Source organism: Dicentrarchus labrax, unplaced genomic scaffold (assembly GCF_905237075.1).
Source record: "Dicentrarchus labrax unplaced genomic scaffold, dlabrax2021, whole genome shotgun sequence".
In the NCBI taxonomy this organism is placed as follows: Eukaryota; Metazoa; Chordata; class Actinopteri; family Moronidae; genus Dicentrarchus; species Dicentrarchus labrax.
In genome coordinates this window covers 8,618,709-8,644,831 of record NW_026136701.1, presented here as the reverse complement: position 1 = coordinate 8,644,831, position 26,123 = coordinate 8,618,709, and the positions used below count along the sequence as shown (strand labels likewise).

Here is a 26,123-nt window from a genome sequence, read left to right as displayed (position 1 = left end):
AATGTCTCATATTTCCTCTTCTTTATTACCAAGTAAAACAGGTATTACATTATATTGATTTTTTTCATATATTCACTTTCAAAATCTTTGGATGGGAAATTTACATGAAATGTTTGCATATTCTGTGTCTAATGCAGTGAAAGGAATACAGCCAAAAGGTTGTAGAAAAAATAAACTTACAGAAACCCTCCAACCCATGTTGGAGGACTCAGTGTATGTTCAAAAATAAGGCAAAGCAAACATAAGCATTATTAACAGAAACACTGTGAACTGGGGCTCTAAATTAACTGGGGGGAAAAAAACTATGTTCTTTTTTGTCTTTTTCTAAGAACTAAATGAAATATTACACCCAGGCCCAAACTGTGAGTCAACACATTAAAACATTCAATAAAATGTGATGTTCAAAAACATATCAACATGTGTACATGTGACATGAAGCCATGAACTGTTTTATTAATGAAATTTAAGGTTTGTTTTGTGTGCAAGTCAAACACAGGAGAATGTCAAACACCTATATCAGATGCATGGAATGGGAATATCAATGAATACATGCCAAATTTATTGACAATGGGTTTCTGAAGGTGCAATAACAGCAAAACAGAGATCGGAGGTTTAAGTGAAGGCAAAAGGTCTCCTCTCATAGCACAATATACAATAACACATGAGTCATGACCTTATTGAAATGGATAAATTGGTATTGCATTGATAAGACTGGTGATGGACAAATGCAGATTTCATGCGGCACCGTTTGGAGTTATTCATCAACAGTAACACTTTGTTTTGTACAAGAAACCCACATGTAAAACAATAGATGACGAGTGGTGGTGTCGTTACATAGAACCTAATGCATTATGAGTGCTGACATCAATAAACCAAGAGACAATCACAGACACATCCATATGCCCAGAGAAATAATTGAAACATAGCTTTTTATGTACACTTTTTACACTTAAGTTTTTAAATATTGCTATTAGAAAATCATAAAACATTTATTCAACATGATGGAAACGGAAGAAAATAAAACAGGACACAGGAAACAGTGTTGTCTTCTTGATAGACATTTCTTTTCATTACTCTGTGATGTCCCGATAATACTCGTCAAGACCTCTATCAAAGTTCACGGTCAAAGGAATTGGCCAAGTTTTTAAGCAGCATCAAAGGCAACTCCTACAATCTTCAGCCCAGGTCCCCTCTACATTTCTCCTGAAACTTAAAGCTCCTTCTCACCCCCGTATGGCACTCACGTCTGGCTCTGTATGTGTCTTACATCTTAAGGCCCTTTCAAACATAATTTCTGTAACGTTAGCGGAATAAATTAACCAAACTGTTCCAGTGAAAGTAGCAGCTTCTGTTAGTCACACGAGTATCGCCTTGTTGTTACAAAATCTGACCATTCACACACCACCACGAATACCACTAAAGTCCTGTGATGTGGGAACTGTGATGTCTCTCTCAGCATTGCACGTGCCCGTAGTGGTAATGTAATGATTTTGTTCTGCAGCAGGTCAAACTGCCGTAACTGTTTTCAACTCTCTGTTCACGTGACCCGTTAACAGCAGAATGCCATCAAAGTAGTGGTAAAGGCTGCACGTGTAAAAGTATAGCATTACAGATGTGTGGTTCAACCCTGACCGCAGGATGGGAGATTTGGAGCACAAAGAAATATGTTTGCACACACATAACTTATCTGTTTTGCAGAGAAGTTATTATCACTCAAAAATAATTTAAGTTCAGCAAAACCTATTCTGTGATCAATGAATTTATTAGCATGTTAGCTGTTCTCCACATAAGTGCACAATGAAAATCCGGCAAGTTGGTGGTAGTATAATGGTAAGCAGGCACACCACAGCCACACAAAAATACAGTATAAATACTTTAAATTATTTTTTACTTCATTCATAAATGACTTTATGAACCTTTAGTTATTCTGTACTCGGTTAGCTTGCGGACTAGTTGTCTTATAGCTAGCTAACGCCTGCAGATATGCAGTAGCTAACTAAGCTAGTTGCCTAACTTGATAAATGTCAGCTAAACAGCCAAGGCATTACAATCGTTAATGTAGTAAAAAAAAAAAAAAAAAAAAACTTAAACCTACAATTAATGATTTTGTTTGGCCACTTAGAGGCTGTGCAAACCAGCTGTGAGCACAACACTGACATTTGATCAACTTGTTAGCAAACAGCTGCCACAGATTAACACACCCAGCAGACACGCAGTAACATTAGCACTCATTTGGAGTCCTGTTTCTGGCCACCTGATAAATGAAAGTCCAATGTTCACTTTACTTTGAGCTCAGTATTACGTCTCTACCAACAAAGGGGAAAATCTGGCTTTTTAAAAAGCTAAATGTTCCACAATGTTCACCAGCTAGTTGCTAACGGTGAGATGCTGTGAGAGCGATGAGCGTGAACCCAAACATTAAGGTTGAGCTATTCAGGTGATATATTCTCTGTGGGTTTGTTACTATGAGGAACCTATTTCTACAAAAGCACTTTACTACAACAGTAATTATGTGATAATTGTAAATATAAAAATATGAATCACATCCCCTTTAAACTTAAATTAAAAAACCTTTAAATTAAAAATTTAATTAAATTCAATATTTAATAAGGCAAATTAGTAAAACTGAGTGAAAGAGGTTATTACTGAGATAACTGCAAACAAACACATTTATTCGAGCATAAAATATAATTCTTTCTGCTCAAATGAAAGTATCATGTGCATGATGATCATTTCTCTACAAAATATAATTCATGTGCTTGCAAAGTTTCACCGTCCTCAAACTCCCAATCATGTGATCCAGACTGAGCCACAAATATAATTCCATATAAAAAGCACCTCCAGATTAAGACTGTTGATGTTAGTCCAGCGCTGCGGGTCATTTTGAACTTTGAACTGACCAGTCACCTTTAATCACAAGAATGATAGATGGGCTGTGACTTTTCAAAGGCTGTCTACACAGAAACATAAATTCTGCTTAGACAACGATAAAGATTGGTCACACATGGAGAAGAAAAAAAGTCTGATTTGAGGTGGCAGTGTAAATCAGATATTACCATGTAACCTATAACTTAGAATACAACTGCAAAGCAACCCTATACTACACATTTTGTTTTACATTTTCCATTCTTCTCCACCTTGTTTAAGATTGTTTGAATATTATATAATCTATTCACATTATCTTTTACGGTGCATTTGTAATGACAACCGGTTAGACAAAAGAAACGGCAATGAATAAGGCTGGATCACTGTATGAATCCACAATTATGTTAACAAGAACAAAGAATCAGGGTTTTCCTATATTTTACTCCATGTAAGCCCGTAAGTGTTCCAAGTGCACAAAACTAATGATTTGTATTTACTTGCATAAACTCAGCAGCAGTAAGTCTACTGAATATGATGTTATGAAGTCAAATATCATCTGTGTGTGTTATGTTTTGTTATTCTGTTAAATCTCAACCATTAATTCTAATGGTTGCTAAAGATAATGTTTCAAATGCACTAAACAAATGGGATGGATCCATAGTCTTCACAGTCAAAAAGCCATTGATTCTTTTGGTTCCGTTCACAAACAGGTCCACTAATTATCCGCCAAATATTTCCCTGTGAAGCAAAACGAAACATGTCAAAGAGCGGGGAAGTTCAGCCTTGAGTGTCTGTGTGCATTTAGATGACTAAACCAAAGAGTAATCTGGTTCTAAAACGAAGACAGTCAGACAACAGGAGGTCACACACATGTCTGATACTCAAACTGACCTGCAGCAAATCTCTTCTTGATCAGTGATAGCCGGTAGCCAGTCCCAACAAGCTGGATGTCACACCCTGACAGAGTGCTCCCCTCACTGGTGAACTGGACTGACAGCTGTGAGGGTCTACAGGGACCTTCTGTCATCTGGAACCGGCCCAGAAGAGCCCCTACTCCTGCGGGACACAGATACAGTATTGATAGTTTAGTATTTAGCAACATGATACATTTAGATGAGAGAATAATAAATGTCTAGCCTCTAAGCAAATAGCTGCACACCGTTACTGTCCACAGAGAGAATATAATGAGACTGTTTGTTTAACAAGAAGATTATGTAACAACACTTACCTCCATTTTCAGATCTATGAGAGAGGCTGGGGATTTTCCACTGTATCGTCTGCTGCTCTGGATTCCTTTATGAGAAAATAATTCTACATTATAGAGGACATGTTGTTTGATAGGAAGCCAGGATAAATTAGGCCTAAGCCCATGCTAATACACAAAACATTTGATTATCTAATACAACATAAAAACGCTCATATCTCTATTACGCACTAGCCATTGAACCAGCTGCTTTATGCATATATATACTCAGCTCCTACAAGTAGACACATGGGAAACAGTGCTCCAAAATGAGATAATACATTTCCGGATACAACTTATATTTACAACATAGTATCTAAACATCCCATAATTTTGGCAGCTGGGTAGGAAATGGTGCTAGGTTGGCCTTAGCCCCCATACATGAGCTGTCCTTACCAGGTGGCGGGGGGGATCATGGCCTGGAGTTTGGCCATGCCTCCATCCACAGGAACCAGGAAGTGGATGTTGTGTAGCGGCATGGGGGCAGCCATGGCCTCAGTGTTGTATTTGTAGTCTATTCTAAGGTCTGTGTTGGTGGCATCGCCTCGCCAACTCACTGCCAGGTTCAGAGGAGTGGACTGGATCCCCGCTGCTGACACCTGAGACGCACAGAAACCCAAGAAAGTTAGATATAGGGATAGATGCTATAATTAGATTGACAAATACTCGATACACATAGACCATAACAGATATTTGATACCTGATATTTGATCATGTCCACGTTGTAGTATGTCGCCTGAGGCTTCTGTTCAGCCACTTTTTTCAGATGGCTCATCAAGTTTGGCATATTCACCCAGAACTCCTTGGTGTCCACGCTGTTTGTTGTGGGATCACTGAGGGATGAGAGGCACATTCATTAAATACTTAGATCATTTATGTATTCTAAAAGCACAGAGCAGCGGCACTATTGTGTGCGTTTGCCTGTAATGTCATTCTCACCAGCACAGCAGCTGTGGATTGGGGAGGACCTGCTCCAGTCGGTTGTAGTTGCTGATGCTAAAGGTGAGGATGGGTTGAGTTGGGTGGCTGGAAAAATGCTTAGTTATGCCCGCAGGGAAGGACAGCACCATCTCCCCTGTGATCTTCACAACACATCTGGGACAGAGGGAGAGAAGAGATCATGGTGAACAAAGACATACACGCCCAGAATCCCTTTATTATTTATTTATAAAGTGCAAAGTCAATGTGTAGCTGCCAGTAATGTATTCACTTTATTATATCTTATTATATCTTTATTATATAAAAAGAGACTCACAAGTTCTTCATCTTGCTACTCAAAACAAAATCAAAAACTGTCTGTTGTGTTCCATCATTTCTCAATTTCACCAATGCATCAATCAATAATGCATTCTGGTCATTGCAACTGTTTACAAAAGAGAAATGTGGGCCTACTTGCTGGGGTCTGCGCCTTTGAAGTAGGCATTGATGGTTTCTGTGAAGGCAGCTGCCACTGGCAAAGTGTCCTGGGGCCCCATGGTGAGTGGACTTGGTCCTCTGGAGCATCCTGTTGAAAACACACAAAATAAGAAAACACCTTTAAAGTCTACCCTTGGACTGTGTCTGTTCTCTCCAATGTTCAGCTATGGGTTATGGGCAGAGGATGGGGGAGTAAAAACAAAAAAGCAAACAGAAAAAATCAAAACTCAGGAAAACTCACACTCTAGAAATTCTAGGTGAGTGAGTAGGACACGGGATGGGATGGGCAGCAATATTCTGGCTCAGTGAGCATGGACTGCAGGTGGAAGGAGGGCAGGTTCTTTCAGTCCATGCATTAGCGGGACTACAGTAGAGTTCTGGCTCGACTCACCTTCAAAAGCTAAATAAAACCTGCCGTGGTCAAACCATACCAGAGGCTGTGAGGCTTCTGAGTGAGCAGAGACATGAGGAGGAGAGAATCATGGAAAGGGACAAGACTGTGAGGCAAGGACACAATGATGAGCGACAGACAACGTGGACAGACTGAGATGTGAGGCTGAAAAAAAATAAAATAAGAGGAGCAGGATGACTTGCTGGTAGTGTACCTGCGGTGGATATGTTGAGGTCCCTTCCTAAGGTTGGAGTGGACGCTGCACTCTGCAAGGTAATGGAGGAGATAGAGGAAGCGCTCTCCGCCCGGGCCAGGGGGGCGAAAGGTGGGGGGCTGCCTGAAACCGGCGGACTGAAGGGCCGAGACTGGAGACAGTACACAACAAGACACACTTTGATTAGAGTGAAAAAACAACACATTAGTGAAAATGACCAAAAGAAGACCTTCTTTTAACAAAAAACATACAGAATTAATAATCAGTTTTATTTAAATACCAGAGAGTCAGAGAAATGAAAGGACACTTCACATGTACCAGGTCTGTGATTGGTTTCCCTGGGGGCAGCTTTGGTCTTGAGGACGGTCGAGGAGGAGGAGGCGGAGGGACCGGACTGCCTCGAGACTGAGGGGTGGCAGGACGAGCTGGAGATGAAGGGCCTGCGGCACATACCAGTGTCTGTGGTTAGCACTGCCTTCAGATCACAGTGAGAGAGATCATCATTCAACATCAGCTCCAACATTTCTACTCATGTCACTTTCTCAGAGCGAGTGCTGTATTGGCGCCTGCCTCAGACAGTAACTTGGGACCAAAATTAAATCTGTGTTCATTTCTATGAGTTCAACAAAGCTCTGTTTGTCTGTCTGAGGAGCAGGGATGTCTTACCATATTTCACTTCTACAATGAATTAAAGTGATTCACACCTTACTTCTGACTCTATTCAACTAATCAGAGCGGTTGACATATTTATTTATTTTAAGTATGACAAACAGTTTTGTTTTTTTTGTATACAGAACCAAAATTGGATGGATTAGTTTGGATCCCTGTTCAGACTGTAGTGTCTCCAGAGAAATGTCTGTGCAGGAGGGACAGATATTACATTACATGGCAGAATTTATTGCACCTCCCATCTTTGAGGAAAACAGTAGGTTTATACAGTTTGTGCTTATGTCCATGGCTTTTTCCCCAGACGCTTTGTCAGTTTGTAGCTAAAATTAGTATTCAATTTCTAAAAAATACATTTGTTATCATCGTAATCAGTGTTTTATAGTTATGTGACTTTTATAGGACGTTACAAATAAAAATTTGATCTTTGTTTAAAAGTTTCCTTTTAAATGAAAGATAATTCAGTTTCGTAATGTAATAAATTACTTGACTTAATTAACATGTTACATTAACCAGCAACCTTTACTTTAAAAGAGCTGTACTCAAATGATCACATTCTTCCCATTCTTGCATGTTACAATAATAGTTAATATAATATCAATAATTAGTTAATTTAGTGTTTCGTCTCTCATGAAATCATTGTTTCTGGTGACTGTAGCAAGCTATATTATATTATTTTGTCCCTGTACCAATCGCTATAAGCTTATAAAACTGTTTTGAAGAAAGCTTCCCACATACTAAATCAACAATTAGTCAAAATAATATTTCTTTCTTTTGTCGTATCTTCCAAACAATTATAAAAAATATAAATAATGTTTATATTTACTGAAAAACCAACAGCAAACACAAGAAGTGACTGCTGTTTGTGAGGTGGTGATGAATGCTGGGTCAGACCTAACACAACATTTACAAATAGGCAAGAGGACCTGGCATTCTGTGTGCCTTTGAGGTGGCACTGATGGCAGGGTCATTCTCAGTTTTTCAAACAGACCAGCGCTGAAGGACGCAGTTTAAATAGTCAGCTCGTACTTTGTGTGAAAGCAGCATAATTGGCCATTGTAAACATTCAGAAACAGACTGAGTACTCACTGCTGCCTGAGTAGGGCCCTGGGGAAGACATAATAGACCTGTAGGTGGTTGGAGGGAGAGGAGGCGGCGTGCCCCTGAAGCTTGGAGTCAGCTCTCTGGGTGAACCCACAAAGTCTGGGATATCATCTCTCAGGTACGCCCCCTCTGGAGTCCTCTTTCCCCCCATACCTCCCAGGACCAGGGGAGATGTGACTCCTATCCGAGGAGACCGCCGCTCCGCTGGCAGAGGGGGCACGGGGCTGATGGGGGCCGGAGATGAAGAGTACTCTGCAAACTGCAGCACCTCCTCATCGATTGCATCATCATCGAGACACAGAGGAGGTGAGTCAGAGGGGGAGAAGTCGGGAGGCAAGGGAGGGGCGGGTTCATCCGGAGGAGGAGGCCCGAGCACGATGGACGGGGGTGAGTCTGGTGGTGTGAAAGGAGGAGGAGACCCGGGAGAAAACGGTGGAGGCGAAGGCGGGGGCTCGTTTGGCGGTGGTCCCGGAGAGAGGCAGGGGGTGGAGGGGGTGGACGAGGGTGTGTCTGGAGGAGGGGAGTCCGGTGGAGGAGGGGGTGCGGGTTCATCAGGCGGCGGGGGTCTGTCCTCAGTGAAAGTGACCCATCTGGGAGACACTGTCTCCTCACTGGTGCGGGGGCTGTCCATGGGGCCAAATACGTCGTCCAGGTCGGGGGCAGGGGATCCTCGGTAAGAGGCGGGGGACAGGACGTTCAGGTAGATGGGGGCCGAGCTGCGACCTGCCCTTCCATTGGGTAGATCAGCTGAAAAAGAATTTGAGGTAGTGTTTAGATCAAAGCTCTCGTAGGATTGAACTGTGTGACTGAAATAGAAAGTTATACGAGATAAATTTACCAGCAGAGTCCGAAGGATAGCCGTAATGACTTCTTGATGGAATGTTTTTTGGAGGAAGCGGAGGAGGAGCTGCCACGAAGATAGATAGATGTATATTATTTCAAACATATACTAATATTACTCCTATAACAAACATAAAGTGAGGTTCATTCATGCCAGATCACCTCCTGTTGGGAAACTTCTGCTCAGCGGTGATTCTGAGCGTGGTCTCGAGTCTCCCCATACTTCAGTAGGGACCACTGTGATTGGATAATGACAAAGAAACAATACATGTCACCTCTATAAACTGCTCCTGCTACATGGCATACTTAGTATCAGTTCATGTGATGTTCTTTCGATAGGACAGACCATCGTATCTGGCATATTTGGTCTCTGAAGGCAGCCCAAAAAAGGCAGGAACATTTTGCGATAGCCTGTCGCTGCAAAAGGAGAGACATACAACAATCAATCAAAAGAAACTGTTTCTACTTTTTAAAACTCCACAAGTCACGTTAGTAGCAGCACGAATAATATACAGACTGCATGAGAGGGGTAATGAATGACAGACCTTGGTGTCTCAGGGGCAGGACTCGGTGTGGGGGTGGAGCGTCTGGGTCTCGCAATCTCTTCACCTATGAGGAACAAATCAAAACCTCAACTGGTGCACTGTTACACTTGTATTCCTATAACAAAAAACGTATTATTAGCCTCTCTAATAGGGATGCGTGGCTGTAGGGATGGCAATGTCTGTTGGCTGGTCCACCGTTTTGGTCCAAACTGATCTAAACTCCTATTGGATTTGAATTTGATACAGACATTCATATTCCCCTTGCAATCACTTTGGTGATCCATTTCAGTTTTGTCCCCTACTGTGGTTTATGACCACTGCCTGCAAAACTAAGGACATTCAGATCCGCCTCAGCTGTACTTTGTGTTTAGTGTTAATTAGCAAATGTTAGCATGCTAACACGCTAGACTAAGAAGGTGAATATGGTAAACATTATAACTGTTAGCATCGCCGTTGTGAGCATATTAGCATTTAGGTCACTACTGTGCAGTAATAAAGGAATAGAGGATTTAAAAATGTTCATAAATTGGTGTACTTACAGGACAAATTCCTTTTTATCAGCCCCTGTAAAAGATAGAATCCAAAGAAAACATACATTGAGAAAGTGTACAACGCAAACAAACCATTTTAATTTTTTAAGTTGTTGTTTTTAAACCAGTAACAAAGCAGTAAGAACAAGTAAAGTAAGATAAAGTTAATTTGTGTTGCAAATGCATACATTTTTGTCACCACAGTCATATTTTTCACTTGTTTTAAGAAAAAGATTTTGAGACTTAGTAATAAATCATGATTGACTTAGATGGTTTACTCTTATTTTGCTGTGTATCCTTCTACTTTAAAAACAGGTCAGGCAGCAGGGATTAGAAAGCTACGTTTCAGGCTGTCAGCACTGAAACAGCCAGCAGATGGTGTAAGAAACTCACCGGGCTGCGTCTCTGAGACCAGCAAAAAGGAAGAGAGAACAGACCTGGGTCAGAGAGTGAGTGACAAATCAGTCAAATGGACACCAACTAAAAAACTGCACACACCTCTTTACTTGCACCGCAAAGCCTTAATAATGCAACATGAGCCATAACACCCTTCAGGTTTTGAGAACAATACCAGCATCACCTACGACCGTCACACACACTGAATGTAGCAGGTTGCTCAGCGTGTAAACTCCACCGAGACCGAATCAATAGGTTTGCAGCTTTGCGTGTGTGTTATGTTTACTGTGCATTATTTAACACAGGCGCTTTGCTACACAGGTTCAAGTAAAGCTGTAGCTAAACAGAAAAAAAGTCAACAAAAAGAAGTAAGGTCTTTTAAGGCCTAGAAAAGACAATGACACTCAGGGTGAGACAGAAACTGCATGCAGAAATTTTATAAGAGAACTGTCACAGGAAGTGATAAGCATTTCCAAGTAAATTCATGCCATGCAACCCCCCGCTGGTGGTAAAACAGATGTGAAAATGAATGACGGGCTTACCGGACTTCTCTTCTACAAGATGACGGAAAATAAGTGAGGAGAAAAAACAAACACAGCGAGGGTGTAAGACAGAGAGAATTCAAAAGCTATTACAATATATAAACTGCAGCGTGTGTGATTTGTTCCCTTCAGTACTATGTAGCACAACAAGAGTGCTGATCAGCAGTGCTCACCAGAGAAGGAGAGAGTGCCAGGCCTCCCACCGAGGCTTTTAGCTCGTCCATAGATGGAGGGACACACTTGGCGCTGTCCGCAACAAGCGGCTTGATCTTAATTTTGAACTTTTTCTTGCTGTCCTCGTCGTCCTCGGAGTCGCTGGAGGAGGAAAACTGCTTTCCTTTAGAAGCTGGTGAAGGCGAGTCAAGGGCAAAGTATGTAGAATGAGTGCAATACATGATGTGAAAGATGGAGATCATCTACAGCATTAGATAAATACATTTTATATCAAATACACACTGTACACATATATTTACTCACATTTTATGGTGTAATTACAACTACATTATAATAACTGCATTATTTTGGTACTTTAAGGATATTTTGATGCTAATAGTTTTACACTTTTATTTAAGTAAAAGCTGGAATTAATTACTTTTACTTTTAACAGTATATTTCTACACTGTGATACTACTACTTTTACTTTACTTACTCTGCTGTGTCCCAGTTAAAAACATGAAGAACATTACACCTGCTGTAACTGACACTCCTGCTCTGTCTAAGCTAAATCATCCCGGGAGAAGTCTCTGTAGTACCAACTCTCTATGAATCCATTTCAAACATAAAGCTGCTGACACCTGCGGGAGAAAAAAACCTAAAATACCAGTGAACTGGGGGTCAGTTGTTAATGAGAAACGCAAAGCCAGTCTGAATGTAATGTGGGTCTGTCCGGCTTTCCTTCCTGATCCTTTCTTTTTTGCAGGGACGTACACATGTGATGTGGCATGAGAGGGAGAGACTATTGATTCGGCCTATTTAATGCTGAGAAGCACTCATCCAATGAGTCACTCATCCAAACAGGTCAATAGTTTTGCAGGAGAAGAGTCCCAAGACTGCTGCTGCTGCTGCTACTACTTCCGCTCTTCACTAAAAGGATATCATCGCCCTCGTCACCGGGCCGGAGGCTGAAGCCCTCCTCATCCACGTCAGGAGAGGCCTGGAAAAGAGGGAGGAGAACAGTCATTTCAAGTCCATCACACGCTGTAACAGAGGCATTGCTAAACTCTTCCCTGTGAACAGATCTGCATATAAATGTGGATCAGATTTCACAGATGGCTTGCCTGAGACGGTCAGCTTCCTGGCTGAAGCTCCTGCTGACTCACAGAATATGCAGCTATCACTCTATTCAAAGCATTCACTCAGTAATTTTAAACCTAGCATTACATGACACTGATTGCCACAGCACAGTACATGTACTTTATGCCAAAGCTGCAAAATTGCTGCTTGGTTAGAAAGAGGACTAGGCTGTGTATACTTACATATCTGTCCCAGTCAATCTCCCCATAGAAGCCATTCGGTGCTCCATTGGCCTTTTTCTAGCAACAAAATGGAGAAAAGACAGAGTAATGAAAGGAGGAGAACATTAAGGTCCAGTAGAGAAGGTCCAATGTGTAGGATTCAGTGGCATCTAGTGGTGTAGGTGCAGGTCGCAACTGCTTCACTTCACCCTCCCCTTCCAAGCGCGATGGAGAAATTTTGGTGAATGCCCCTATTTAGGGCTAGTGGCCTTGTTTGCTACTGTAGAAACGGTGGTTCAACATGACAGACTCCATAAAGAAAAGGACGCTCTCCCTCTGTAGATAAAAACGTCTCATTCTAAGGTAACAAAAACACAGCAATTCTTATATTCAGGTGATTATACATGAAAAAATACCTACGAATATTATATTCTATTTCCGCCTCCTAAATGTTACACACCGGAGCTTTAAAGGAGAGTCTGGCTTATTACAGTGTGGGTTTTATTCCTATCAGTATAAATAATGAATAGTGACCTGTGGCCAAAATGATTTAGTTTTGACCTTCAAAAGAAGTGGTTTAGATAAACTTGTTTACAACCTGTCTCATTGTCTGAATTCTCCTGTTTCAGACTTTGTTCTAGTGACCTTGTCAAGTTTTCAGATCTCAGCTACTGAGATTTGAGATAGTTACTGTGATGAGTTATCATCACAAAATAGAAACAATGGCCAAAAACTACAAAAATAGGACCCCAGTTGAAATAAACAGCACTGTCAAACCAGATAAGTTCATTTAACTCAAAACATTGTTGAAAATCTTTTAGTAGCACAAACTCAGTTTTTTAGGTTAAAAAAAGATTTTTTGATTGACCCGCTTTTAGTAGTAATTTTATGTGGCATTAACTTCGTTTTTGTACGTTACAGAAACATTCCTGATTAATAACTTTTTATTACTAGTATTTTGTTTTCACAGTACAAATAAAAATTACAAAATTAACTCATTCTTACTTAAAATTAAAAGCTACATGATCTATACGTTTTTTTAACTTACAAAATGTAATGTTAGTTTTCGTTTACTTTACTTTTTTACTACTTACTTTTTTTTGGAGTTAAATGATCTTATCTGGTTTTACAATGAGGAACTGTCCTTTAAAGGCAGTAACAGCTTCACAGATTTATTACTGAAAATCTAAAATCTACTTACACTTCCTTTCTTTCCGCTTCCACTTCCTTCTTTGTCAGGTGAGCTCCTGTTTGAAGCAACAAGGAGGAAGAAAGAAATTACATCATAGGACGCAGTAAAAATTTTATCATCCCTTCAGGCGTCTCTAAACTAGGGCTGAGTATCGTTTGGAATTATTTATTACTAGTACCAATAAAATGTCTGAGCTTTGGTACTGTCTCCAAAATAATTCTTTTCTCAGCCTTACTTTGACAACTATACACATAATTTCCTACAATACCGTTTTCTTTCATTCAACAAAATACACACGCAGCAGTATGAGAACTTTACCGAAATGAAATAGTCTAGGGTCATGGACGGTTCACAGATGTATTAGTTCATGCTATTATATTCAGTTTGCTGACTGTTGTTTGCATCTCATCTGTTTTCAGAAAGTGGCATTTCTGCTGACTTTATGATGCTGATGATGGCTTATAAGTGAAACACGTGGTGTTTGTTTGCCCATAATAAAGAAGAAGATATTTATCTGCCTTTCCTCTTCATCATAAATAGTCAGAAATGACCACAATTGTAAGGAAAGTCAGGAACTAGAGAAAAAAAGATCAAATATCTGACAGTACTTGACAGTTTCTGATACTCGATGCTAGAGACACAATTTGGTCAGTCATAAGGGTATTTAGGTTTCCCATGCAGCCCTCCTCATTCAGAGTTGGGTGGTTGTAAAACTCTATATGTTAATGGTGTTACGAGTGTGACCCTGAGCTAACTCACGTTGTGTCTGTATCCTTGTCTTTCTTTCGTAAGCCCAGGGCCTTCCTTGTTCGATTTTTCAATCCTAGTGCAGAGAGAGAGAAAGGGGGGGGGGGGGCAACATCATGAAGAATTAATTTCAAGTTTTAGAGCCTAATATAAGTTAACTGTCTCCTCATTAAAATGTACTTAAAAGCAAATAACACAGAAGAGTAACAGGCTGATGTTCAGTAACTCGAGGATGACCCTGTCCTTGTGGACACACAGGAAATACAGTAACCCCCAATATGTTGATTTAAAGTAATATATTGATTCGGGACACAAACATCCTGCCAACGGGAAAGAAAACACCAGGAAAGGTTGATCAATGTGTCCACTTCATTAGCAAGATTCGAGGGAGAGTGTGGAGAGATCTACTAGAGCAACCCGTCAGCCAAACTACACGCCAAGACCCCTGCAGCACAGACGGTTGGCACCATGCAGCGCTTGAATCAGGACGACTGGGAAAAACAAACAAAGAAACAAAATTCAATGTGTGCAACGCCTAGAGGTTTCTGCATAAGTAAGTATTTGCTGGGTGGAATCCGAGTGTAATGCTTCATCTGTGATTTTATTCCTGGTTTACCTTGTCACTGACAAGCACAGAAACACGTCATCCATAAACACTTTCGAAACCATTACATTTTTAAAACATTTTTAAACATTTTTAAAACAAAAAAAGTTTATGTAAATGCGTCAAGCTTTTTGGACTGATTGTAAAACAAAATATGTAGCATGAAAGTGTGACATGTGTGTAATAACAGCAGGACAGGGAGCACTGTGGATGTGAACCAAAGATGATGTAAGCTCTCGTGTTTGTGCGTTGTCATGGGAGCTGTAGTTCTTTCTGTGTTCACAAAGTAAGAATAAAAAAGTGTACGTCGATTTGTAGAAGATAATGGACATTAAACCTTTTTTTTTTCTGAAAGAAATGCTGAATAAGAGATTGCACTGGTACGTGATGTAAGGACTTTGGCTCTCTATTATCTTAGCGTGTACTTTAAATGTATTTTCACCGTCTTAGTTCAGTGTGTTAACAAACTAATATTTAGTAATTAGCACAGCTGAGCTTAGAGATATTTCACTGGATAAAAAACTCTGACCAGCTTGTGATGAAAAGTCAAAGGATCACCAAGGTTGGCCAGATTCATCCTCTGGAGATCAAGAAAAAAAGTTCATGGCAATTGATAATTGGACCTGAACTGACCTCAGACAGACTCACGTTGTTAGCATCTTAGTTACATGTTAGTCAAACTAAGCCCAGTGGCCACTCAGCGTCGGTTTGTCCTGCTCTGCACATTCACTAACAACAACAGAGACAAAGACAAGCCCAACAAACTGAGCTCTTAGTGGACTTTTTTCAGACGTATTGAGTTAACTGACACTGACAATCCTCCTGCTTCCCTCGGGTCAAAGGTATAACGGCAATTAGAAATCACTGAAGGAGCATTTATCCCAGTTTTCTCTGTTTTGTATTGTATTGGCAGAGCTGTGGAACATTTTCTTCCCTCCAAATAGACAACCGGTAGGTTTGCGTAACAGCGTTTTAGAAGACAAGAAAGCACAGTTGATTCTCACATCCAAGAGCCACAGGGACACGTGATGGACAGTTGGGTGGATGAACATTTTGTGCTATTCAGAGGCAGCTCAGTTTGTGTTCTTTATCTCTTTTTCTGAAGGCTGTTTTACACAGGAACATATGATATGCCCCAAACTGACATTCTGCATTGTCCATAGCTCATGTATTTTACAATGAGAGAGTCCTGTGGTGTTTGTTGTGTTCAGAAATTGTTTTGAAAATCAACCCGACTTTGACATCCAAATAAATACTGAGTCACTGATTTGACGTCACGCTCACATTGAAATCCAGATAATAAGACTAATGAATATTATAAATGTGAAGCAGCTGCACTGGACTGGCGCTCAGTACCATTCACTTGGGAGGAAGCTCTCTGGGTACTGAAGGACGTGTCAGGGCCTGTGATGTATTAGTAGCTAGCTGGACTGCTCAATAGCACAGATTATTCCTGCACCATGGCTCTTCATCAGTGGAGACAGCTCCAAACAGCCAGCCCTCTGTCCAGTCCTAACCTGCATGTGTCTTGTGTGATAAGGAGTAGAAATAGTGTAATAAACACGCTGAACAATAAGACACAAAGTGAGGGAGTGCAAGGAGTCTCGTCAGATTCTTTTTGGTCACATTGTGCAGGAGTTGCTTTTGTAACCCATTTACAAAGTTTGCCTGAGGACAGCCCTACGACATTCATTAAACAGAGGGATCACTGTAATTAATGATATTAGCTGTAAATATTGTGACGTTTGGGTCTTCATGCTCACAGAAGTTCGGACATTTCTGTTGTGTTCTGTCGCATGTTTTACCCTGTACAGATGGTATATACTTTACATTACTGCTGACCATTTTTCAGTATAGCAGAGCGTTTCAAAACAGGGTTTCAAATGCATGTCCCTGCATTTCAGACAAATGCAAAAATGTTAGTAAAGCAGTTGTTTCTCTTTTTTTGGTGAATGTTCAAACGTTTCCTGTAGTCTTGAACATGAGAGCGATGAGATCCGGTTGTGAAACAGCAACTTTTTAAATCCAAATCAATGCACTCCTCCATACCGACTCCGAACCACATGTTTAGGTTTACCCATAGCCTGGCACTTACCTGTAATGCACGTATGATTGCACCACAAAACTAACCTTTTAGGACAAAAATCTTAACTTAGTAAAATTATTTAAGTTACATCTTGTGGCCATGCAGCTGAAAGCTCCAAATGAACTCTAGTAACTGGTGTACTGTGGCGTTCATCAGTGGATTGAGTTTACTACTGAGCACATTGAATCTGCAGATGAAGGCTACCAGATGCAGCTGAAAGCTCCAGAAAAAATGTTGAATGTGACCCTTGGACTATTATTTCTGCGCTCAAGAATGAACCTTCAAGTTCATCTTTCTGACTATTGTTTGGTTTTCTGGAAACACAGCTTAACAAGGTCACTCTGTTCAACAGCTGACTCTCAAATCTCTCATGATGGATCTCTCAATAAATACAAAACCAGCGAGAAGACAGACAGTTATTCGTGCTGATTGTCAGTTTATAGGTGTGAAAAATCTACTCTCAATTCTTCACACACCTGCCTCTGCCACAGTAACACTGCCCACAACACCGTGCCTCGGATGCTGGAGACAGAGATGTTGGTTTGTAACAAAGCGGAAAGAAAGGAGGAGCAATAAAACCATAGTTTGGAGCAGCTAGTTTTGAACAATGTCCAGGACAGATTTGCTTAGCGATGATACACTTTGCATTCACTCCAGTCCCCAAACCCTAACTGCACGTGTGCTACCTCTAAGTACAGTATTTTATTGTCTATATGGTTGATTTAACTTTTATTCTATTTTTGATTTGTTAGTCTGAAACTGTAGAAGAACTCAAACACTGCATTAACTCCCAATAAGCATCTACACCTACTGAACCCCTTCTAAGGCAGTTGGCAAACAAACAAATGAGACATTACCACCACCTACTGATTAGCACTTACAGATGCAGCCAAATAGAATTGCTGGTTGGTCCCTGACAGGCCCTTGACAGGCCCTTGCTTACCTCGGTGGAATGAATGGATACATATATCCGTCCGGGGGCTAATTCTGAGTGGCTGATACTGTATAATGTCATTAATATTATACTCCACCCCTTTCTATGATGTTCAGCTTCTCAGCCCACCTTCTAATTGGCTTTACAATGTGGTGGAATTATGCATTGTGAACCCTTTTGTCTTTTTAAGTGTTCCCTGTAATGGATTACTGATCTCAAGAAGGTTTCACGTTTAATTTAAATGTATGCTTGTTTCCTTTTTTTTTTGTTTTCTTTCTATCTTTTTATTTTCTTTCCATCTTCGTAACACCGCGAACAATTAAGTTAAATTGTGGGAAGTTAGTGTCAAGATGCATGTATAAGGATCTGCTGCTTGCAGTGCAATCTCCATCTAAGTTTGAATGAGGCCAGTGTGAGCTGTGTGCAAGCAGATGGACAGGCATGACCTTGACCCCTTGTGCACTAGTTGTTGTGCCCTTCCCCTGGACATCTGTGCAGACTGACCCTTACTTGGATTCTGTTACCCATTTTTGAATCATCACTATTGGCACATAGACACGTACACAAACAGGATGACGTGTCTTGAGAAGATATCATTTGATTTATACTGGCTCCGAAAATGGTAGAGAATTTGCAATCTTATACCCAATTTATATGTGATGTTGAACTACACCCCTTATACTGCATTTGCTTTATGTTTGTGACTAACTCAATAAGAACAAATTGAAAGAAAAAAAAGGTTTCACGTTTTGGCAAGTTTATTTTTTTTTACATAATGCTGCCAAGAAAGAAGGCAAACAGCGTATCACCTCATGCCATGCTCTGATGAATGGTCAGCATCAGTGTAAAGTATGTATTATCTGTAGTTACGGGGCTGAAACCTTCACAACCAGCGGTGTGGGCCTTGTAGTCAGTGTCGAGCCACAGTCGATTAATCTGACACCCAAGTATGAACTTGCAGTTCAAAAAGGAGACATTTGGACAAATTCTATCAAAGATTAATAAGCTAATTTCACACTGAGACTGTCTAAGTAGTCTAACATTATAACATTATGTTTAATTATTTTCTAATAAAGATAATAAACACACATGCTGCATCAACAAGAAGGTTGTCACTGGAGCACTACAGCCATGTTTGAGTCCAGATAACATGTACTCAGTGTCACTAACTACACCTGACAGCCTATACTGTGTAATTAGCAATGCACATGTAGCTAACAAAGGCTATGATAAGCATGTGACATCTGTGTTGCTGTGTAGCTCATGAACTGAGTATAATATCACGGCAAGCTAACTGCAGGCCTTTTGCTAATAATAGCCACCTTCCATTACCACGTTGGCATTAATGGATGGTAAAGGCCCAGCATCTGTCATGCAGGGTTAGATCTATGATTAAGATCTTCCATCACAGTTTATAATGTACTTTACCTAATTCCACCACTGTTAACTTTGGTACAGCATTCTCTACTCCACCACCTTCTCCTATTGGCATGATTTAATATTATGCACTGATAGCAACAGCAGCAGAGGTATGAATGAGTGCAGCTTCCTGGACTGCTCAGATCTCTTCTCATCTCTCAAATACGCCTTCACATGACACAGAATGAGAGTACAACTAAAGATAGATCTATAATCTGCACATGCAAACAGACATGCACAGACATGTGGAAACACACACAAACAACAGGCAAGTGCAACACTACACTGCTCTGTGCATCAGTTCTCCCTTTACAAATCTAAACCTCACACACCTTCGCTTTCATCTCACCTACATCTCAATCTGTGACTAACAACGTCACACACACACACACACACACACACACACACACAACGGCCACATTGTCACATTGGTCATGCACATAGCTCAGTTCAGCTCTAAGGTCCTTACGGTACGACAGATCACATCACTGGATTCAATGGCTTTAATGGCCCAGCAGGACACAAGAGGGCAGGAGGAGGACGCAGGAGGGGGGGGCGAACATGGCAAATAAAGGAGGAGAAGGAGTGCACGGTTAAATTACCTTGCATCATGATTGCTGATTTTCATCCTATGTTGTCCTCTGGTGCGCAGGCGGACAGAAACGGAGAGATCCAGCCGGTCAAAGGATGCCTGGGCAGGGCATAGCTAATTCTGCACAGCTCCCCAGCGAAGCACGATGTTGATTCCCTCCACCCCCAAAGGGCCCAACTCCCAGACACCCGCACAGGGAGGTGGGGTGGAGGGGAGAGGGAGAGCTGAGAGGCAGCAGCAGCAGCAGCAGCAGCGGTGGAGGACACAGCGAGAAGAGACACCCGAAGAATATGCAGCAGATCGGGGGATGGGGGGGTCCTCTCTCTCTCTCTCTCTCTCTCTCTCTCTCTCTCTCTGTGTGTGCACGTTAGGCCCCGGACGCCTGAGCACCACAGACACACGCCATCTCTGAGAGGGGGGATGCTGAGGAAAGGCAAAGGAGAAAAAAAAACAGAGCGGTACAGAGAGAGAGAGAGGCAGAGAGAGGCAGAGAAAGACTGGGAGAGAGAGGGGAGGAGGGAGGAGGGAGGGAGTGGGAGGCTCGCTGATGTCACATCTGCACTAAACCAATCCCTGCAACCATGGTCACATGGCTGCTGTCCCCTGATGCCTTAGCAGCTCTCGGTGCGCCTGGAGCAGACTCACTACAGCCAACTGCATACATATTATACAAGGTCTCACATAAAATAAAGCACAGTTTGGCAAAATATTGTCTTACATTTAAATCTGATTGGAACTAAACGATCACTTTGATCTAATAATAATAATGATTTAAAACATGAATTGCAGAATTCCCTGTTTGTGTTTGTTGGAGGACATTTTTTTTGTATGACTGAAATGTGATTCGACTTCTATTTATATTTTTAGGACACTTTGAGCTTCACAGGACAGTGAGGAGCAAACATTAAATGCACGACTCCAAAAAGTGGGACAAATACATAATTCAGCCACAGACAGACAGACAGGCAGACAGACCCAGGGTAGGAATAAGAGGTCAGGGACAGTTAAAAAGCCAGCAAGCAAAATAGGCTCCTTAAGTCCTTTGTGCAAATCTTGAATAGTTAAAAATAAAAGAAAAAATCTAATAGAAGAGGAAGGAGGACTCTATGATTTTGTCCTTGAATGAGCGACAGATAAAAGGCCCTCAGGTTTCTTAGGGAAAGGAGTTCAGGGATATACACTGTATGCTGGGATGAGACCATGCACTGCGCTGTATACAAATAAACTAAAGCGGGACCAGTGAAGGGAGACATAATAGGGGTAGTACTGTTTCTTTTTCTGGTCTTGTTAGAGGTCCTCAGTGTTCTGGGCCGCTTTGGAGGCTGGACCGGGAAGCCTGAGTGACACCAAAATATAATGCAATTGACTCGTTTGGATATAAAAAAACAAAACAATAAAAAAAGAGAAGAAATTTCAATGTTAAATCAAATATTATTTTCATATACGGTTTAACCTAAGGGGACAAAGTGTCCAAGTTTTAAAGGTACCCTCTGGAGTTTTTGACCTCTGGTAGTGCTATGGAACCATGTTTTTGAAGAGTTTGTTCTAGTGCACGCACACAAGGATGCACATGAATGCACACAAGGATGCAGGTGATGTTATACACATTCCTGCCAACGGTTTTACCCTGTTCCTCTGATCAACAGGTGGCTGTAACACACTGAGAAAAGCAGCTCACAAAGGCAGGGAAGGAGAAGACTGCTAGCCAGTAAACTTAGATGAAAACGATGCTGGATATTAAATAATAAAGTAATAACCAATGTCGAGTTAAGTGGAAGAAAATAACTTTTTTACTCTTTCAGATGGAGAACGTCTTATCAATATTCGATGTCCTCAAGGCTGAAATCTGATCAACTATTTGTGTTTTGGACTATAAAGGACATAAAGACTTAAAAACTTAACATAAGATCTTCTCAAGCAGCTTTTTACTATGAGCTCCTACCTGAATACACTACTTTAATAACAGTTTGGGTTATTTTACATAAGAGATTTCTGTAATTTTAGTTTTTCTCACTGGATTGAAGTGGGCGGGGCTCAGTTGGAAAAAGGTGATTTGTACTTCCATGGACCAATCACAATTTAGAAAACCATTAAATAAAAATAACCATTAAATCAAAATGTGATGAGAGTTGCAAGGTTGTTGCCTACTTTTTAGGTGTTAAACTCACAATAAATAATAACTAGGGATGTTTTTAACTTTGTTGCCATGTCCTAAATGTGAGTACATGAATATTTGATGTAAATGTTTGAGATTTGAAGTTTTCGGGCCTTGAAAGAGAGATTAAATTAACAACAAATGACGGAAAGAAAAATTTATTTTTGAATAATATGGCCAAAAGGGGAAAATGAATGGCGAAGAGGATTTGGCCAAAAGTTGAGCCTTAGGGTAGCCTGCAGGATATTGAAGATGAGGATGAGCAAGAAATCCCAGTGGAACTGTGAAGTTTTGTATTGGATAAATGCGAGGGAAACCAGTCCAAAGCAGACGAGAGAGACACTTATGCTTTAGCCAATGGATCGGAATAATGTGGTCTGCACTGTCAAAGCCTGCAGTTAGACCTAAAAACCAGAGGATGCCAAGACAAGATCATCTGTCCAATTTTAAGAAGATGGATTTTATTCTGTGGAAAAAGTGAAGACAGATGGGATTTTCTTTTCAAGAAGCAGTTGGAGAAAACTACTTTCTCTGGCACTCTGGAAACAAAAGGGGAATATATCGACTGCACACAACTGCAAGATTGTTTCTATTGTTAAAAATGTGTCACACTGGAGGACAACAGTGTGTCTACCACCGCAGAGTACACACTGTCAGCTAGAATCATAACACACGCTCACTGGGAGGAGGGGCCTCGCACTTTAGCCTGGAAGAAAGAGAGAGTGGCAAAGGACTAACTATTCCTAATACTATTACCGGTATGCAAGTTTTACACTTTGGTAGAAAAAGCTGGGATGCTTGAATGAAAGCAATGGTGTGATTATTCTGCTGCTTTAATGGCTGCGTATTGGACTGTTCGAGCAGAGTGACTCACCCACACTGATAGGGAAAGGACAGATGGGGGAAGGCCGTTAGAGGATAGTGTTGCGGTGTGTGTGTGTGTGTGTGTGTGTGTGTGTACTAGGGGTAAAGAGGTTTTTGGTGTGGAACGAAGAATATATAAAAAATAAATAAATTAGACCTTACACATGGTGTGTTTTCTCTCCCTCCGCTGTGTCTGTTCTCCCATGTTAAGAGCCTATTGTATGTCAGTAAGGTAGGTGAAATGTAATTGGACTCGGACACACAAACCCTGTAGGCTACTTTATACTGTTTATTTAATGCAGAGTAAGTTTAAGTTTCAGTGTCTTGAGACAACCAAGTTAAATATACTCCAAACCAGGAAACAGAAGCCAGCACCTTGTTGTGTCATCACTTCTCTGGTTTATTATTCCCACTACTGAGGTTTATTTCTAGATGTTGTTAACTTGGACATCCTCTAGTAACTGTTAATGAGCTTACCTGACCTGGCGCAACAGACCACAGGCCGCTCCCGTGTGCTTTCCTTAACCACCTCCTTACATAAGATGCCATCCAGGCAGGGGTCAGAGGTCACGGCAACAGGGATTAGCAAAGGAGAGCTGGACAGAGCAAAACATAAGGAAGGAGAGCTGTGAGCTGAGGGATAATGACAAATTACTGTTACTATTTGGTACTGCATGTCAGATACGCACGGGTAACTGAAAACGTTGAATACATCACAACACACAGCAGCAAAAAGCAGTTCAAGTGACGCAAAAAAAAAAAGTCTGAATTAGCAGGAACTTGTCGACGACTCCCGGGTTGATTAGGCTGTATAGTGCTTTTCCACGTATAAACCAGTCTGTGTTATATTCATATAGATTAGATTCAGTACTATGGGAAAAACGATGCATGATATGATGGCCTTCACTGCAGCAAACAGTGACAGGATTATCATGCACTGTAAATCCTTTCACACTGTGTGGCTCAATACTGCCACCTAGTGAGGGACGTTACTGATTGTATACATGAGCTCTATTATTCTAGTCACTCTAAGATTTACAGCTAGAAACAAACTTTGCAGACATCATATTGATAAGTGGAGAGTAGTTTGCCAATTTTGCTTGATTTAGGTTAAAATATCAACAAAATTCTAGCAATATCAGGAAAAATGATATCAATGTGTGGGTGCCTGATCATTGGTGATCATTATAACTGGGCTCAGCTTGCTTGATTTCATGGTTGGTTATAACTTGTGAGAATACTTTGTAACCTGCAGAAAATCCCCACAGTACAGGATGGTACTGGATTCAAAGCACTCCTCATAATAGAAGCTAGCAAGAAAAAAATATGTATATATCCCTATATGCATATTGTCAAATGAGTAGCATCATTTCAAGACAAGTTAAATGCACACACACAATATCTTTCTTCAGCTTTATCACAGAGCACATTAACACATATCGTCTGCCTCTCTGTAACTTTGCAACAGAGACTGTTTGTGTCCTTGTTGTCCATGTGAGCTCACTGTTGTCCATCCTGTGGGTGTAAAAGCAACATGACTCGTCGGGGGCTGACAGAGTGACAACATCACTGTAGGTCATGTTAGTGCTGTTGGCCATGGTGAGCTGATGTAACCTTGCCACCGCTTTCTCTCCTGCCCGAGGCTTTTCAATGAAAGGATGAGAAGCTTGGTCAGCCTCAACAGATTACAGTTAATTGTTCATCAATTCTAAATCCACTTGCATGTAACAAAGGCCTCTTTAGAGAGAGAAAAACATAAAAAACAGAGTAGTACATTACTCTGATATAACTACTGATTGTGTATGGGTAGGCTCTTTACTGTTTGTGTCATCAATTACTCCTGTGACCACATACATTACTGTTATCAGTGTTATTTTAATTGTGTTTAATTGGTTTATCCAGTGGGATATTTCCATGTACTCCATTACTTTACCTGGTGCTCTAATACTCATGTGGCTTCCTTAAATCCAGCATAGTCAACCATACAACAGTCTGCCAAATATATAAACAAGCTCTTCTTAAAGCTGCAGTAGGTAACTTTTATAAAAGTGTTTTTTGTCATAATTGCTGAAACTATCACTATATCCTGACAATAGTATATGTGACAGATAATCTGTGAAAAAATCAGGTTCCTCTGACTCCTCCTAGTGCTCCTAATGGTATTTGCAGGAATCCACCGGGCCTGAATGAAAACAACCAATCAGAGCCGAGAAAGATAGGCGATAGGCCGTCATATACAGATACTTTGGGACCATAGGAATGACATAAAAATCAACTATCCTCAAGCCCACAACCAAAAGCATCTAACTATCTTTCTTGGCTCTGATTGGTTGTTTTCGTGCAGGCCTGGTTTATTCTTACGAACGCCATTAGGAGCACTAGGAGGAACCAGAGGAATATGTTTTTTCACAGAAGATCTCTCTCATGTATTACTGTCAGGATATAGTGATAGTTTCAGCAAATATGACAAAAAGTTATTTTTATAAAAGTTACCTGCGGCTTTAATTATTCTGTGTAACAAGTTAGAACTCAACAGGTTGCTACAAGTAAAATACATCAATATTGCTCTTGTGAATTTCATAAGTTGTTCAGTGTGGTAAGACTGGCTGTGCTGGGCATTAAAGTACTGACTGGCATTTAAAGAAAATTTTGATAGTAAAGGTTCGATAGTAAAGGGGAGCGTCTGAGGTCCTGAGGAAAGCTTACAGTAGCTTTCTTTAAGGTTTCAGGTTGACAGTCAGTACCAGGAGGAATACTCATGCTAAGAAATGCAAGCAACACACCCAGTGAATCAGGTTCAGGTAAACTACACTGAAATATTAAAACTTTTTTTTAGATGAGCATGGCCCTGCACATTGTTACATTGTTATCACAATAAGAGACAGAAATAATAACTTTACAGTAAACTATGAAACCTCTGACATTGTTTTACATAATCATCAGGAATAACATGACAGGCCTTTAGCAAAACAGCTATTTTGTGTGCTTTGCTAGTACTGGTAGTGTGAGCTGAGAGCCAGATTTAAAGCCAGAATTGTCAACAAAGCATTTTTCTGCTTCTGCAAAGACAGCCAAAGCCTTCCTGACTTGAACTCTTTGTGTACCTCCCAGCAGGAGGATCGGCTGAAGGAAGTCTGATATGTTGTAGTCAAAGTGCTTCAGCAAGGATCTAATGATATTAGCAGCTGCTTTGTGAATACACTGTGAAGCTAGCAAGGCCATATTGAAGAGAGAAATTCAACCAGAAATCGGACCAATTCTAAAGAGAAATCCTTTCACAGTTAGCTACATTTTATTGAGCAGTAAGATGCCTTGTTTTAACGC

General features: G+C 40.8%; 1 protein-coding gene across 1 annotated transcript; it reads right to left on the bottom strand.

Annotated features, from left to right (window-relative positions):
- Positions 1–6: 6 nt before the first annotated feature.
- On the bottom strand, positions 7–20,487 carry sgip1b (SH3GL interacting endocytic adaptor 1b). The gene is made up of 22 exons (XM_051397685.1): positions 19,791–20,487; positions 14,158–14,221; positions 13,408–13,453; positions 12,228–12,284; positions 11,848–11,905; positions 10,926–11,101; positions 10,753–10,764; positions 9,824–9,848; positions 9,285–9,348; positions 9,086–9,156; positions 8,902–8,976; positions 8,738–8,806; positions 7,885–8,646; positions 6,448–6,569; positions 6,130–6,280; positions 5,501–5,612; positions 5,048–5,203; positions 4,809–4,941; positions 4,505–4,707; positions 4,094–4,158; positions 3,757–3,921; positions 7–3,603 (listed from the first exon to the last, which is right to left on the bottom strand). Exons 1-22 carry the CDS (start codon positions 19,798–19,800, stop codon positions 3,581–3,583), a joined length of 2,619 nt encoding a protein of 872 aa, XP_051253645.1. The 5' UTR covers positions 19,801–20,487; the 3' UTR covers positions 7–3,580.
- Between the last annotated feature and the right edge of the window lie 5,636 nt (positions 20,488–26,123).